This window comes from Danio rerio, chromosome 8 (assembly GCF_049306965.1).
Source record: "Danio rerio strain Tuebingen ecotype United States chromosome 8, GRCz12tu, whole genome shotgun sequence".
NCBI classification, from domain to species: domain Eukaryota; kingdom Metazoa; phylum Chordata; class Actinopteri; order Cypriniformes; family Danionidae; genus Danio; species Danio rerio.
The window spans coordinates 42714330-42733006 of NC_133183.1; the positions used below are offsets into that span (position 1 = coordinate 42714330).

The 18677-nt window shown below is 33.3% G+C and overlaps 1 protein-coding gene and 1 long non-coding RNA gene across 3 annotated transcripts in view; one reads left to right on the plus strand and one right to left on the minus strand.

Annotated features, from left to right (window-relative positions):
• The window catches only part of si:dkeyp-14d3.1, a 549509-nt gene that overhangs the window by 525773 nt on the left and 5059 nt on the right, over positions 1 to 18677 (plus strand). For both annotated transcript variants that reach the window (XM_009304131.5, XM_005167245.6), the window contains one exon: positions 572 to 763. In XM_009304131.5, the coding sequence (XP_009302406.1) occupies positions 572 to 763 (192 nt within the window). The remainder of the gene's footprint in view (positions 1 to 571; positions 764 to 18677) is intronic.
• LOC141375881 (uncharacterized) overlaps positions 1 to 18677 on the minus strand; it is a 61893-nt gene that overhangs the window by 18225 nt on the left and 24991 nt on the right. The window lies entirely within an intron of this gene.

The window sequence follows — 18677 nt, forward strand, 5'->3', positions numbered from 1 at the left end:
CAGATTCTAAAAACTTGCTACATTTCACTTTTCTTTTCTTAGTCATTGGCTCATGCTGTATATTATTGTATTGTCATCGCTGTACCAATATTGCAAGTGCCAGTTTTTTTTTTTTTTTTTTTGGGGGGGTAATGCTGAACACAGCTAATATTACTGTAAGTTGTTACCTTTTCTGCAGACCATTTTTTTTTTCATTCTCCGTGAAAGTAGGCTGATATTGCCAGAAACATGTGTCTGCGGAGGTGTTAGTCATCTGGATTTATTTTGTTTTTACTGTCTGCTTTGAGACCAGATACCTAATATGTGCTCGTCTGCAGTGAAAGTGTGGGCAGGCAGGAGACTGTCTGTAACACCTTTTTATTGCATCAATCACTAGATGGGTTTACAGCTCAGTGTTTTTGATATTTCAGTCTGTAATTGCAGGTCGTCCCTGTGGGCAGAACTGTATCCAACAAGCCAGATTGCTTATGATGTTTGTATTTAATAATGCATCTTTTTTCTGTGTGTGTGTGTGTGTGTGTGTGTGTGTGTGTGTGTGTGTGTGTGTGTGTGTGTGTTTGCTCTACTTCAGGTTCTGTCCCCGCTGTCAGACTCCATCCTGGCGGAGAAGACAGTGGGGGTTGTGGATGATCGAGTGACCATCACTGAACTGGGCCTGCAGTTGGTCAGTGGTCTCACACTCAACCTTCAGCTCAGTACAGGAAGCAACCGAGCCATCAGTGCCACAGCAACCACACAGGAAGTGCTCAGCAATCCTAAACAGGTACTTTCAGAGTTCATGAGAGGACATTTTCCAATACACTGATAACTCGCAAATATTAGCGTAATGAAATAATTTGTGGTCTTGGTTTACATGGAAACAAATAACCTGGCAATGCAAGTAAACTGAATATACAAGACCTCAGAAAGAAATCTGTTTGTTTCCCGGTAGTGAATTCACTTAATAATTAGCATATCTAACTATGAGTATTGGAAGTTGTGTTCTATTCTTTGTACCTCGCCTAAATTATCTAAGATGATTTGGCAGATCCTGGATCTTTTAATTGTAATAACTGATTTCTGGCTATTTTAGTTCTTTAAACAAGTTCAGATTGAAGCCAGATTAAAATATCTGAATGAATGATCTGATATTACTGCATGTGCTCATGTTTGTTGTGAAGGACAGATCTTTCCAACCTCATCATCATCATCATGATCATCAATGGCTGATCACCAATTGCTTAATTGCTTAAGCTTTATGACATCATTTGATCAGCCGTGTGAGCAAAACTGCATAAAATGCATGGTAAATTAAATGGTTTGCTAAAGGGTTCATATAATGCAGAACCTTTTGGAAGCCGTTTTATACAGAAATGTGTGTCAGAATAGTGTGTCAGAATACACAGCCATATCAAAGTGGTATAAACACATCAAGTCACTTTTAAATGTATATTCTAACATTATATCAGGATACAAATCCCAGCAATTTTGAGGCCCACCACACCGTGACTTAGTATTGCGGTTATCCCCACACATTGATATTGATTGCTAGGCGGTATTATCATGTCTCAATAATAACAAGTATCATGTACAAAGAACAGGATTTGCAAAAAAAACAAAAAACAAAAACGATTTAAAGGGCCATGAAAGGCCCCTCTTTTGGTTCAAGTCTCATAATGGGGGTGTAGCACTGTGAGCAGAGGGAGGAGTGGGCCTAATAATTTTTTATATACGAATAATCATGTAAACACTATAAATGAGGAGGACTTCCTGAATGCTCGGGTCTGAATGCAGATACAGTGGATAGCAGTGCAGCAGGTCTCTTTCCTTGTCTATTCCAACCATTACCCTGCCGGAGGTTTTTAAACATAGGAGAACAGCAGCACGGATATAGGTGATGTGTCTGAATAGTAACGAACAAAACTGATAATACACATAGTCCGCCATTCTCTAATTTTCGTACAGCTGTCCCGACAAAAATGCTTGCTGCAAACCAACAGCTTTGCTGTATCACTCCTGAAAGCATGCAACAAACTCTGTGGATCAAAGAAACACATACAACCTTTTTTAACCAGCTAAATACTGCCGTGCGCGGACACAGTCTCACGCAGTCATTGGGTATCACAGCTTGGCAGGTCTGCCTTGCCTTTGGAAAGCACGTGCTCTCATGACTAATTAAAAAGTAGGGACTTCTCATGGTGTAAGGAAACTACGTTATTAATCATAAGAAACTGACACATCTTCAAACCACTAGCATTTTTGCACTACGTCACCAATTTTGATCCTTCCCCAAAAATTATTTAAAACTCGGACGATGAAATTAACTGACAAAAGCTCAAAATTATCCAGTTTTCCCCACAATTGAAGCTGACAGGTGCTAACATTGTCTTAACTGATGCTCAATACACACAAATCTGTTAAAATCTCAAAAAAAAACTACTATACTTAAGGGTTTCTTGAACATTTAAAGTATCTGTGATATCCATCTGCACCTCAAGAAATAAGCACTACACTTTAACAAAAGACTGAAAAATCGTTATGGTTTACATAATAACTGAAATCACCAGAGCTGCATATAATGTGAGTACAACTATAAATAAGGAAGCTTCCATCATGCAACAGAAGTCATGGTTTAAGGATTTCCAGTGAAATTTAAATAATATTCTTAGACATTACTATAAGTATGTTAGTCTTCAAGGATATAAATAAGCTAGTTTGAAACAAAAATGACAAAATTCATGTTTACAACATATAAAACCAATACAGACATGTAAAGCTTGTAGTTTGTTATTTACGCCTAAATGGATCAACAGTTTTTTTTTTCACCTCATACTTCCGTTTCTCAAATCTATCATGCCCCTGTCCCCTTAAAGACGCTTCTCATTTGCTTTTTTTTTAATGCTCAACTACTCTCACTCACAGAGCTGTGATAAAAACAAAATGCTATTGGCTGTTTTTAAAGGGGAGGAGCTATTTAATGCCCCACCCTCTTTTAATTTTTCATTTGAGATTACGTCAAACATTGAATAAAAAATGCTCATTTCAAAACACTTGACTGGACCTTTAAAATGTGTTTACATAGCATGAAATATGCTACTAGCACGACCAAGTATAATACACATAAAGAGCACATGAGCTCTCTCATGATCCCTTTACTGACACAGAGTAATTGCCGAATAAAGTCATTATTCTCCTTTTATGTGCATACAAAAGTATTCTCGTAGATTGATAATATTTTAGTCGAACCACTGAATAGAACCTTGCTGTCCATGGAGGATGAGGGAGTCCTCAGATTTCATTTAAAATATCTTAATTCATGTTCTGAAGGGTATTGCAGGACTCAGGGGATTGTAATGTTACAACATCAGCATTGAGTGACTGCATTTAGTGTGTATCACCATTACCTGTAGCTTTCGGTTTCTCTAGAGTCTGAATGTTTTAACATTTGAATTTCATACAAAGAAAAGTATGATGTATTCCTACAAAATGTATTCCTGTCAGACTCTGTTACATTCTGTCAGAAAACAGAAAAGACTCTAAACCAGGAATGGGCAAACTCAGTCCTAGAGGGCTGGTGTACTGCAGAGTTTAGCTCCAACTCCAAATCAAACTTGTCTCTATAGCTGTCTAGTGATCTTTTAAGACCTGCGCTACAAGATATCTGCTTGTGATAGAGCCTAGTAGCCAGGACTCTCCTGTATGTATACACATTTGACATAATGGAGCAAACATGAATGACAGCAAGCCCACAATTCCTGCAAAAACATAGAAAACATTATTACAAGCTTACCATTGTGAATCAGGCTAAGGTAAGCCTGTGAATCACTCTCAGAAATTCACTTTGAATGATTTTTAAATGTAAAAAGTTCTGAATTGCAGCTTTAATCTGTTGTATTTGTTATATGTCTAAAAAGTCATTAAAACTGAAGAAATGCATTATACTTTGTATAATTGTTTGGGTCATAAAAGTATCTTTTGTGGTAAGATACATTCCTTCCTATCTTACTGCAAATCAATTGCTCTGTCTAAATGACTTAAATCTGCAGTGAGAATGCATTCCTATCATATATCACACATGCATACTTCAATAAACTGACAAGATAATGCATTTACATGCTGGCAAAATCAATGTAAATGGCAAAAATCTAGCGGTGATGATCAGTTTATGCTTAAGCAATTGATACTTACTCTGATAAAGGAAAACTGGTTAACACATTTACATGCATTGTTGGCTTATTAAGCATAATTGGTTTAAAAAAGTGTGTTGTTAGTTGAATCAGATCCAGTGTGTGCTGTTTACTCCCACACATGCTAATAATAATAGTAATAATCTTATAAAATGCCAAGAAAGCAGAGAAAAACTTAGTGACTTTGAGTATCTTTGAAGAAGAATCTGTAGGGGTTTTATATGCAGCGCTGTGGTGTTGTTGTTCTAAACACTGTTTTTCACCCCCGAGTAACTTCACACCTGTAATTCAGAAGATTAGCATTTTGCCCTGAGTTCTAAAACACTGTGTTTGCATTGTTAAAACAATGTGAATCTATATAGTATCACAGTGTGGTACTATGGCTAGATGCTTAGCAACCAATAGCCAATAATGTGCCTCATATATTTATGTTCTTAGGACAGTCACAGAAACTCCACGCTTTATATAAACAATCCTTTCAGTAACTGTCAGATGGTGACAGAATATGTGTCAACTGGAGTGAAGAAGAGACCGTTTCTTTCTTTTTAGTCCATTCATGAAGAAAATAAACTTGTCAAATGCACGTTGATGCCTATATCCTTTACGTACAAGGGGCATGTTCTGCATCCGTCAAATAAATGACACTGACAGCACAAATACGCAAATGAAGTGTACAAGCGAACTGTTAACTGTTGACTCTGAATTTGGTTTACTTTTAAGGGTTAAAAGTGTGAAAAACCTATTAATGCCTTACCATAACATAAGGCATCCATCTCCATCGCTGCAGAGTATCTATCTTAAGGAAATACTTGGTTTAAGTCTAACTTAACCAATTAGAAACTTTTAATTTCCCCTTTTATAAAAACGACTGTAATAATCCGGAGCAATGCAAAATTGGCGCTGGCTTTCATCAGACAGTATATCTGAGGCAAAAAAAAAAAAAAAAAAACATGCTAACCTTCTGTAATTGATTGACTCAAGACCAAATGGGAAATTTGAAGCACCAATTTTTAAGATATTTTAGGGATTTCTGCTTAGCTAAAGTAAAAAAAAAAAAAAAAAAAAAAATCATTTTAAAGATAATCCTATTTATTTACTGAGTACTCATTTAGGAGGTATTGCAATTCTGTTTTTGTTTTTTGTTTTTTTTAGTTTATGGTATTTGATTAATTTTGTATACTTGTATACCTACTTTATGCTCAAATATAAAATAAATACTTAAAATTAGATAATAATATGAATTAGCAAATTAATAATAAAAATAGCAAATAATAATAATCTTTTGCAAGGTGGTGAAATAAATAGGGCCCTTGGGTTTGCTATAGCCCCAGGGCCCAATATGTTCTTAATCCGACCCTGCCTACAACCAAATCCCCTAAATCAGTTAACTACATTTAAAAACAAATAGTATGATAAACTTAAGTCGAACGATTATCAGCTTTTGTTTCATAAAACATGTTTAAAGTACATCTATTTCTGTATGTTTCCTTTTATTTGAATCTGAGCATAGACTAAAACACAGGACAACCAGTTTTTAAATATCTTTCTTTTTTTGCTGAACAGAAGAAACTTATAAAGGTTTGAAACAACTTTAGTTGAACTATCCCATTTAATCTGTAATATACAGTTAAATATTTAAATAATTGAAAAGATCAAAAACATTTTGCTGTTGAAATTGGTACCAAAAAAACTATAGTTAGGGGCTCATTTAAGATGTATAGCCGATTTTATTTTCATTAAGTGAAAGCCATGGACTGCCTTTTACTGTACATCTGTAAAAAACATCTGTAAAAAAATTTATTTAACGATTTGGAAAATGAATAGACCATTACAATTACTCACATATTTTGATAAACTAGCGCATCCTGTATGAGGAACAAATAACTAGTCTATTTGCTTCATTATTTATGTAAAATAGTTTAGATAACTTTTTTGCTCAATTTGGGGAATTAGCTTGAGGGTAAAAAACTAAATGATAATACTGAATGTCTAAATATTTTTAATAGCAAGTCTCATTGACAACACAAACTTTAATTCAAATATAATAATGAATGATTGCCAATTACCACAAACTGTCATTAATTAGTCACAATATCATTTTTAAAATTATTAAAGATATATTTTTAGAAGTCCTTTTGTGCATTATTTCCAGGAAATTGCTCTATTTGCACTCAAAACCAGTAAATATATAGCATATACAGTTGAAGTCAGAATAATTTGCCCCCTACAAATTTTTTTCTTCTTTTTTAAATATTTTCCAAATGGTGTTAAACAGAGCAAGGAAATTTCCACAGTATGTCTGATAATATTTCTTCTTCTGGGAAAAGTCGTATTTGTTTTATTTCAGCTAGAATAAAAGCAGTTTTTAATTTTTTAAACACCATTTTAGGGACAAAATTATTAGCCCCTTTTTCTTGATAGTCTACAGAACAACCCATCGTTATACAATAACTTGACTAATTACCCTAACCTGCCTAGTTACTTTAATTAACCTAGGTAAGCTTTTAAATGTCACTTTAAGCTGTATAGAAGTGTCTTGAAAAATATCTAGTAAAATATTATTTACTGTCATCATAGTAAAATAAAATTCTCTCTGTTAAACAGAAATTGAGGAAAAAATAAAGAAGTGGTCTAGACATACATCTACAGAATACCGTCAGAAAAAAAAAGTTAGGAGAGAAGGAAAAATGTGTGGATTAAAGCCAAACGGCAACATTTTTGACCCATACATTTTCTTTTCTAATTTGCAGTCCAGTTAAAGTATGCATTAAAATGCAGTCAAACTATAAATTGTAGAAACGAAGGAATAAAAGTTCCCTACCAGCAAATAGTCATCTAACCAAAAGAAACAGACACCAAATAATAATAAAAAAGATTATATTCTGTCATCACTGAGGGATTCTCCACAAGATTGTTATAAACAATTGGAGTTTTGGAATTGACTGTTTTTAACCCCTTTGGACCAGAATTATGGTCCAAGTTTCAGAAAAAGTGTCTCTGTTCTTGAGGATTCAATAAATTAAGTCAAATAAAAGTAATGAAAATGTCAAGATCCTTTAATTATATATATTTTTTATCCATGTCAATCCACAAGTCAAGTCACAGTTGTACTGAAAAAGCAATATACCAACTTGAAATTAAATATAAAATACAATTTGTTGATCTTTACTAGAAGTTTCTTCTGAAGTGAAAATTCAGTCATTCAAAATTGAACAGTATAACATTTTAAGTTTGATTTTGAGGTTTTTAATTTATAAGAAGCCATATATTAGCCACTGCTTCTAATATTTATTTTTCAGCTTGCAATTATACAATGCTTTTTATTATAAATGCAGTCCTTCTTTTCACTAAAAATGATATGGTATATTGTCAAGCATATCAATAGATTTGAATAAAACCAATGAAAATGTTCAGGGAAACGTCAGGGTTGTGGATATTTTTCAAATTACAACAGGCAAAAGCGTATTGCTGTTTAATTGGATGACAATATCACAGACAGTATGACCTGGGCATGTAATATACATTGATAAATGCAAAGTCCAAAAGGGACAATGGCTGAAATATGGCAGTAGGTGTACAGTGGGTACGGAAAGTATTTAGACCCTCTTCAATTGTTCACTCTTTGTTACATTGCAGCCATTTGCTAAGTTAATTTTCTTTTCTTATTAATGTACACTCTCAGAAAAAAAAATGGCACAATGTTGTACCTAAGAGAGTACAAACCCTTGTCACAGGGTACCTTTTTATGTGCTCAGAAAGCCATTCCCGCGCACCTTACACATGCTGCAGCGGTTCCCGGATGTTTACATGCACACCGATATGCGTCGACAAAACTAAAGTTTATATAATATGATGATCTTTGATTAAGCATGGCTATGAAGCAGAAAGAAGGAATAATGAGTCAGGGAGGTAACTAGGACATCATAATATTAATTCTCGGCCATGAGTCAGGTCTACAGATAATTCTATAAAACATACTTTTTATATTCTATTGAACTGTCATAATTAATATTCATGCAAAAGTCTTAGAATATTACTATAGTTGTGTCTTTACATTGTTTTTCAAATACATTTATCAATGATTTCTGTTATTTTTTAGGATAATAATTGTAAAATAATAATAATAATAATAAACTTACACTTATTGAAAATAAATAAATATATTTACATGTATTTATAATAATTATTTTAAATGTATTTACATTTTTAATTTTAATGTACAATTAAAAAAAACACAATACCTTGTAATCACTTAAAAGTTCATTGAATTGACTTGATTTTAAAATAGAAATAGAGTTATGCTTCAGTATTGCAACAAGATATGCACAATGCTTGATTAGCTTTACAATACTAAAATGTCTGCATGAACACTTTGTATATGCAGGACTTTTTCCAGCTCACGTAGTGGAAAGCAAACGCCAAAAGGTGCAGATATCAATAATGAAACTGAATGCTTTTTGTTACAATACCTATAGTTTTGTTTTACCAGTTGTTTTATATTAGAACTTAATAATTCATGTTTGTGAGTTTCTTTAAACATATGCTTTAAAATCATGATTCATGTTTTAATATGGAAATTATTCATAAAATCACTTTGCCTTTCCAGTAATATTTATTTTCATAGATATTATATTAAAGGCATTGTCCAAACCTTATGTACCTTTTTATGAGAACAATTCTGTACCTTTATTTAAATTGTACCATAAAAGCTACAGAGCAGTATCAAAGGAGGACTTTTCTGAACCATATAAGGTGCAACTTTTACAAATGTACAAAACTGTTCTTTAAGGAAGTTTATCTCTACCACCGTTTACCTTTTTTTTCTGAGAGTGACACCTTTGCTGTCACACTCATATATTTAGTTCAATTGCTGTCCATTCTGATCATCCTTGAGATGATTCCACACCTTTATTTGAGTCTAGCTGTGCTTGATTATACTAAATTTTAATGTACAATTTTTGTTCATGCAACATATCTCTATTTACTTTTTGTTCTGCTGATATGTGATCCAAATATGTGCAGCTTGAAGCAGAAGGAAATTTGACAGGCTTGTGCAGAGTTTCTATGGAGATGCCAGTGTAGGCTTCCATTATGGCCCATTGTCTCCTCACAGGCCTTGTGACTGAAAACTATCAATAGTGGTCATTTGTTGCACAAGTGTGATGTATAACCCTGCGATGAAAGTGGTTGCCCATGGTTACAGCTGTCATGCTTAATTATGGCTTTTGGTAATAGACTCGGTGGAGGTGGAGAATGTGCACAGCCTCAGTACCTGGACTCATAATAATTATCTTCCAGTTGACAGTCTTAATCAATATGACACACTTCAGTTCAGCAGAAGCAGCGCTGTTAGCTCAATCTTTAAGTTGTCTATTTTAAACGTTTTAACAGTCCGTGAATTCCTGCAGAACCAGGTGTGACGATACATTCAAAGCAGATCCAAAGGTGCTTGAAATGTGTGTGCTTTCATGAAAATCAAGTCATCGTGATTAGAGATTCACCAAATGTTGGTTTTCACTTGAAACACATGATTGGCAACCAGACATTTTTTATTTTTTATATTCAGCCGAATGGACTTGCATACAAACTGCACTGCGGTGTTTTTATACTGCAAAGTGTATAAACAGAGCATTCACAGGCCAAATGAGTTGAAGATACAGCAGAAATGAGCCAACATGAGCATATAATAAACAAAAAAAACACAAGATATTCTGTATTGACATGACTTTTGTCTGTTTTTTTTTTGTGTGTGTTTACATTATACACTGTAAACATTGATTAGCTACTTAAAGCGAGTAAACCAATGGCCTTAAAATCAACAAATTGATTTTACAAAAAAAAACTATGTAATCCCATTGTCACTTTTTAAAAATAAATGTAGTATCCCAGCTTCTCTGTATCTAGCAAAATGACATAAATGAGAATAAATACGCTCTTCAAAACTCTAGTGTGTCTTCAAATTTCAATACAGTCAATAATTGTAGATTTTATAGACTTAATGAAGCACCAAATATGTAATATTGTGATAATTACAGTAATTATTTAAATTATTTAAACAGAATGCTAAAATAGTTTGACACTGTAAGAAGGGATTAGTTGACTTTAAAAAAGTAAGTACAATTAGCATAATTATAAAAGTTGAGTCAATTTAACAAATCCAAGTTGTAATGTGTGCACTTTATTTTTGTAAAGTCAACTTCTTGCTTTTAAGGCAATTGGTTTACTCGCTGTAGGTGCAGTAGGTGGTCTGGTGACCGTTTCAAAGCCATGCCTCCTGTAATCATGAACGCGTGTATCGCGACACGACAGCAGACCAGTTCATGTCAATCGCCAGTTAGAAATGTAGTTAGGGGTTGGCCGGCGGCGTGCAGGAAATTTACCTACTAAGCCACACTTACATGCTATTTCAGAGCTAATATTCAGAGTAGCATGCTAAACAGAATAGGGGGGCTGTCATTGTTCAAAAATAAACCAATGTGAATATAAAAGCAACTTCAGCTCAGTAAAGCAGGTTAGGTGGAATAGCGCTATTTACTGATGTTCTGTTGTTAAACTAAATATAAATCTATATTATTAATGCTTTAAAAGGACCTTATGAAACTGAAAATAGTCACATCAATCTTTCACCGGGAGATTTCAGTGAACTTCTGTGCATATAACCCACTCATAACACAACCCAATCTACATCAGCTCTGCGTGACTAAAATAGTTTTAAAACAGAACATTACCTGTCAGAAATACTTCAGCCATGGTGTTGTCCTTGCTCCAGCGTGCAAAACTCACTCCAATATTGATTCGGGATTTCAAAAAGTTTTACTGCGACTGTGACTGTCTCATGTGCACATGTCGTGAACGTGCGGCGCTCATGCAGGTGGGCTTGCACGAATGCTGAATATGCGTGAACAGAGATGCACAGAAGACCGAATTTACATTTGTTGACAGTTTGAGCTACTTATCGGAATTATGGGGGATGTTGGCCTTGCAATGAATAATTGGATGAACATTGTTTAGTTTTATTAAGCCAGAATGTAAAAATACATATAAACACATTTAGATAATTTACTTTAATCATTACTATTGGCCTGTGAAGAGACTTTCAACCAGAACAACAAAACATTTTTCTGAAGACAATCACCTACTGCACCTACTAATCACTTTTTTACAGTGTAGTTTATGTCTGGCTGCATTGATTGGAGTTTTAAGTTTTAAAAATAAGCATATGAACAGGCTATATGCTAGTTTAATCTCGTTATACTGTGTATAATTGCACATCTGTTGATTTTATTATGGTTGTATTTAAAAAACACGATAGCAGTACAAGCTCACAGTCTGAAATGCTTCCATCAGAATGCAGCCATAAAATTTCTCTTGCCAGAAGAAATTATTTTAAATAACTAAATAAATTAATAAATAAACAAATAAATAATAAATAAATAAATGAAACCTTTGTCTCAAAGGCAGTTATGATAAATCAGATTACTGTTTGATGAGAATAAAATAATGTTATTAATTACAAATTGAATGATGATTTGTAATGTGACATTGGATGTCAAAACCAGTCATTAAGGTAGTTGTTATTTTAATTGAAGCTTATATTTTAGATGAAAGTTGAATTAACTTTCCATTGATGTTAGTTAGAATGCGATTGTGAAGTGGGATGGTGACAACAGAGTGCCGATCCAAACGCAGGGTTTATTAACAAGAATGGTCAGGCAAGCAACAGTCAACACAGGGGCAAACAGATGTACACAGGAAATCCAGAGTCAAGATCATAAAGCAGGCAGATGGTCAAAAGGCAGTCAGCAAGCAACATTAACAAGCAATACAAAGCGAGGGTCAAAAACAAGGAAAGGAAAACCGCGTCGTAATGTTTATAAAAGCAGTATAACGAGTCAGCCCAGATGTGTGTGTGTGTGCTGTATTTAAAGTCCTAGTTATCAGTCTTTGACAATTCTTCAGCTGTGTGTTCAGTCAATCAGTCAGGATCAGGAACTGGTGTGAGGGTGTGTGGTGCATGACTGGAACTTGTAGTGCATATAATGACGGATTTGTAGTTCTGTGCCATCTGTGTGTTTACCAGTGATCTGTAAGGATTAGACCACTGGTGATTTTGACAGCAATATTTGGCTTAGATTTAACTATTTAAATGTCTGTAATTTTGGGGTTCATAAAAATAAATAAATAAATAAATAAATAAATAAATAAATAAATAAATAAATAATCTGAGGAAAAATTACCTTTTAAATTTGGCAACGTATATTACAAACCAAAACGTATTTTGTTTTTCAAGTCGATATTTCTTCACTTCATAATTCAAATTATGTTTGGCATGGAAAGAAAATTATTCATTTTGTTCCATACATTGGTTCTGGGTCACAGTGCTCAGCATGATCAAGTACACCCCATTTTAAAAATAAATATGTTTATCCATTTTTAGTAAATATAGATAATGTTTTGGTGCATTTGAATAAAACAGATTTATTAAACAGATTCATTTATTAAAATAATATTTTAGTTACCAAACATATTAGGAAAACTAAAAGATAATACAATTAAATTCAAGCAAAATATTGCAAAAAATAAAAAATAAAAATAGAACCTACAAAATGTTTACTACATTTTTCCATTTTTTTTTTTTTTTTTTTTTTGCTTGTCTTGATTTTTTTTCTCTTTTTTAAATTTGTATTTCATATTTTTCTATAACATAAAATTTGAATTTAATAGTTTTTGGACAGTTATCATAAGTTATTTTGTTAGATAAGCTCCAGATTTGGCTTCAGTACTGACTAATCTAATGTGCATATATATATATATATATATATATATATATATATATATATATATATATATATATATATATATATATATATATATATATATATATATATATATATATATATATATAATATTGTGTAGCTTGCTATTAAAATATGAAATTAAACAATAGATTTGTGATAGGTGTACTTACATACTGTAAGCTGAGAACTGTATGTAGGGAATGTTAGGGGTTGCGTTTGTCATTTAAACTTGTGTAAGTTATCATCATGTGTAGTCATTGTGTATTGAGTCTTTGATTATTTGTGTAGATGGATTTGTCACAAGTGTTATAGAAAAAAATTAGCTCTCTGAAAAGCAGAATTTATGATAAAGTTTAAACTAAACAGAATGCCTCCATTCTAAAACCTATTAAGCTGCCCATTTTGTACAAAAGGCAGCATCCTCAGCAGGGCAGTCTGTAAGCCATGTCTCGTGTGTACAGCCACTTTTCCACACACGTGAACAACAAGCTGTAACGGTTATCTTTCATGGTGTGCCGTCCCTGATCTGTAGTCTGCCACAGCTCTTCTATTGAAAATAAACTGACAACATGCAGATGGTTTGCACCGTGTAAAATGAGCTTACAATGTCCACAGCTGAAATGGAACCCTATAAATGACTGCTTTGGAACACGCTGTACTGGTAGCAATTCTGCTAGTGCATTATGTAAATAGCATCATTTTTATTCATATCTGCCAATTTCTTTTTTTTTCTTTTTTTTTCAGAATGTTAAAATGACAAATCTGACTTTCTTTTTTTATAATAATAATAATCATAATAATAAAAAAGAAAATAATAATAATATTGTAAGATAAAATCAGAATAGGCAGAGCATAATTCAGAATTATTATTTTTAAAAAGTCCAAATAAAAATTAATTCATTAATAAAATTCTGAAACAAATACAATTAATTTAATTAGTTGTTAAAAGAAAATAATGTCAGGATTGAGATTAAGTCAAAGTTACTTTAATTTTCAAGCCTATATAAAAATCATAGGATATAAAACTTTCAAAATACACTGTATTAATAATAATAATAATAATAATAATAATAATAATAATAATAATAATAATAATAAGTTAGACTGAAGAGAACAAAATCTCCAGCTAGAAGTGTATGGATTTAACAATTCTGTAAGGTAATATGGTGACACCATGTAAAGCTTTAGAAGCATGCATCATCATTTTAAAATACACTGTAAACCTGACCGCAAGCCAATGCAAGTATTCTAATACTGGAGCTTATAAATGAACATTTAGAAACACTGGTTAAAAGACAGTAGTAGTTACAGCAGTCTAACCATGAGATGACACATCCCAGCAAACAATGTTATGATTAATAGATGTCTAATAGACATCTAAACGTAGACAGCTTGGCTAAAACAAGGCTAAACTTGATCCAAATCTAAGATTTGTCTAAGAATAGCCCAAAACTAGACCAGTCATCAAATAGACAGATTAGAAAGACTTTATCAGTTTAGTCATTAATTTCCGTCTATTTGATGACTAGTTCTAGTTTTCTATTCTTAGACGTCCATTAGATTTTCACTGACAGCCCAAATTCAGTCTTGTTTTGGCCAAGATGACTGTTTGGTCGTCTGTTAGACATCTGTTAGACATCTTTTAAAAACAAAAAATGCTTGCTGGGATATTATGCTACCTTATATTATCTTATCTTATATTAAGAAGAATATATATTATAATATGTTCAGACTGCTTTGTTGCGAGAAATAAATAGAAACTATGTGCCTAAATTTAATTATACCAGTATTAGAGTACAATATACCAATAGGCGTAAGAAGTCATTGTATTCAGGGAGTGTATTGTTCTCTGCAACCACAGCTTCATGGGCATTACTGCTGATAACAATTGTGAGTGTGCCTCACACAGGTAAGTGGGCTTGATAAACCACCTGTAGAAAACACTCTTTCATCTCTCTGAGACTTTAGAAGACATTTGCGACAGTTTTGTACTGAACACGCTCTTACACCCACTCCATATCTTAAAAAAAGCAAACACGAAAAACACAGGTCAGTGGGTTTGACAAACCACCTGTAGAAACATTCTCCTCTCTCTAAAAAAAAAATAAATAAATAAAAAAAAAAAACAATTCCCTATGTACTCCTTTTATCAATCAATTCAAAGTTTTTTTTTTGTTCTTTTTCTTTCCAGTTTCTTAGTGGAATTGGTACTTCTTTTGTGTATAACCTCTTCTTGCTGAACTGTTGAATGCCTCCTCAGTTGTAAGTCACTTTGGACAAAAGCAGCTGCTAAATGGCTAAATGTAAATGTTCAGCTTTTATAAGATGTTTATTTCATGTGTGCAGAAAGTTGACTGATATTGGAACGTTTGCCAAGTATTTTATCACAGCTTCAAACGCAGATCAACCAATCAGAATCAAAGACCAGAACTATCTTTTACCAAAACAATTATTTCAAGCAATCCCCATCATTGCACAACAAATCACTTAAGTTGAACAGGATTCACAACAGTCTGTAATGAAAAAATATAAAGCAAGCAGAAATCAAAGTGGCATTTATTACATAATAACACCTTTATAATAAACGCCAGGCCTAATCAAATATTTCAAAAGCAGAACTAGAACTAGCGGCACATGAGACATGTGTTGCGCAATTAAAAACTCAGACTCTCATAGCTCTATGATTTGGCTCAAATCCAAATGTGCGAACCTTGCAAAGAGACAGCTGAAAACTCATCTCTTCTGTGAGCTCTTAACTGCTTCCTGACAAAAAAGAATTCTCTACTTTCCCTGTTTCCTTAATCCCTCTCTCTATTATAGCTTTTCTTTTTTTCAAGACAATGGCTAGAACTTTGAATTACCAGTACTTTACATGATTATTTGAATTTCTATGAGGAATAACTTATTGTTTTCCTTATTTGTAAGTTGTTTTGGCTAAAACTGTCGGCTAAATAAATAAATGCAATTTTAAATTTAAATGCATTATGACTTGTAATGTTGATACGCATTCATTATGAAATATATGTGCTTGCAAGGTTTTAAAACAGCAAATATGAGAATTGGAATTTCCAATGATAAAATTAAAAAATTAAACTCCAACTTCAACTTTATTATGGAGGCAGAATAGTCTCAAAATAATACACAATTTACAAATTATATTTATCCATCCACAACACAACATAAATGAATACATGAATACATACAATCCAATAGAAAAACTGTAGAACATGATTCAAAAATGGCGATGCAGTAGCGCAATAGGTAGTGCTGTCGCCTTACAGCAAGAAGGTCGCTGGTTCGAGCCTCGGCTGGGTCAGTTGGCGTTTCAGTGTGGAGTTTGCATGTTCTCCCTGCGTTCGCGTGGGTTTCCTCTGGGTTCTACGGTTTCCCCCACAGTCCAATGACATGCGGTACAGGTGAATTGGGTAGGCTAAATTGTCCGTAGTGTGTGTGTGTGTGTGTGTGTGTGTGTGTGTGTGTGAATATTTCCCAGAGATGGGTTGCGGCTGAAAAGGCATCCGCTGCATAAAAATGTGCTGGATAAGTTGGTGGTTTATTACGCTGTGGCGACCCCGGATTAATAAAGGGACTAAGCCGACAAGAAATTAATGAATAATAAAAATATGAGAAATATAAAATCAGACACGACAAAAATTTATATAATTAGTATTATCATCATTTAAAACGACAAAAAAAGGTTAAACATTTCTTTGTCTTCCATGGACTTTTTTTTATAAAAGCTGCTTTTATTATTCTTTTTTTTTTTTTTTAATCTCAAAACCATTCTGTGATACAATCGTCTCAAGCATAGTTCGGTAAATTACAGCTCTTTTAAATAAATAAATAAATAAATAAATAAATAAATATATATATATATATATATATATATATATATATATATATATATATATATATATATATATATATCATGCTTATCATTACATTTAAATAAATAATACTATTGCACTGCAATTTCAGTACTTCTAAACAACACGATGAAATCCTAGTCGAGCTAACAGTGTGCTTTTAAAGTATTAGAGATATCACCATGCGCACCTCCCTCGTTTCTACGTGATTAGAGTGCTCTGATAGTTTCCCCTCCTCCACAGAAGGATTTGCGGAGTGTTATTTGCGGACAGTGGGCATTGATGTCTTGGTAAGCGAAGAGCTTAAGATGCTTGTGTGTTGCAAATCCCTGTATGGAGCCATATATCCGTAATGGCACTGTGTTATCTCATATCTGTTAATCTGATTTCTTCTGACCCATCAAGTAGAGCAGAGAGCGCTCTGATCTCATGGCCTACATTAAAGGATTGCTGTGGTATCACACACAGTATGTTAGTAAAGTCACACACAGTGACACGTGGGCTCCACCTCTGATCTTCACTGTCTACTGTTTACATGGGAATCATAGAAAGACAGCATAAGCTTTTCAACAAATGCTGTTGAACAACCACTGAAAGACTTATGGGGGCTCTACACAAACTTTGTGCGTAATCCTTAACCTCTAAAGTTCTTTTAGAGCTGGTTTACTGTTAACAAATGACTGAAAATGGTAATATAAGACAGGAAAATTAAACAAAAAAGGTCAAATACTAGGGCTGGGCAATATGACAAAAAATGCATATCCTGATAGCAATATACAGTAGTCAACATTCAAAGTGGATCAAAAAAGTTATGCAACGGGTGTTGTTCAATAGTTTTAGGACAACTTTGACAAAAGGTGATGATCCAGGTTAAATGTTGACCAGTGTATATCATTATATAGTACTTAAATGATAGTTTAAATAGTTTGAATACACACATCTGTAAATAACAATTTTGTCTTGTTTGTTTTTTTTACATTTTAAAGTATATATAAAGTATATATAAGTGACATATTTCTCTTTTTATTTTGAGAATCAGTGCAAGTGTTGGATTAATTGCTGAAATATTGAAACAATTATTAATACATTTATATAAAACATTTTCTAAAATGGATGATTACAGGCCCAATATATAAACTAATGCTAAATGAAAAGCTAAATGCAAATTTTTTACCTTCAAGATTTCAACTTTCTCCAGTTGCTGTTGTTCTGTATCTGTCTCCATCCTTCATACAGTAAAAATGTATTCTGTGACACCACAATATAAACAATAGTGTGTCATTTGAAACAATCTACTTTTTTAATTGTCCTTACAATATACAATTAGGTCCATACATTTCTGGACATTGACACAATTCTAACATTTTTGTCTCTATACACCAACACAATGGATTTGATATGAAACAAACTGTGCTTTAACTGCAGACTGTCGGCTTTTAGTGAAGCATGTTGGTCATGGCGTGGGCATGCATGGCTATCAAAAGAACTGGTTCTCTTGTATTTATTGATGATGTGACTGCTGAATAAAGCAGCAGGATGAAATCTGAAGTGTTTCAGACAAAGTGTTCTGCTCATATTAAGCCAAATCCTTCAGAACGCACTGGATAGTGCTGCAATGGCCAAGTCAATCACCTGAACTGAATCCGATTGAGCTTGCATTTCACTTGCTAAGGACAAAACTGAAGCAAAATGCCTCAGGAACAAGCAGGAACTGAAGACAGTTGCTATAGAGGCTTGGCATGAGCACCACCAGAAATTAAACCCGCGTCTGGTGATATCTATGCATTCCAGACTTCAGGTTGTAATAGACATGCTAAGGATTTGCAACCAAGTATTAAAAGGTGAAA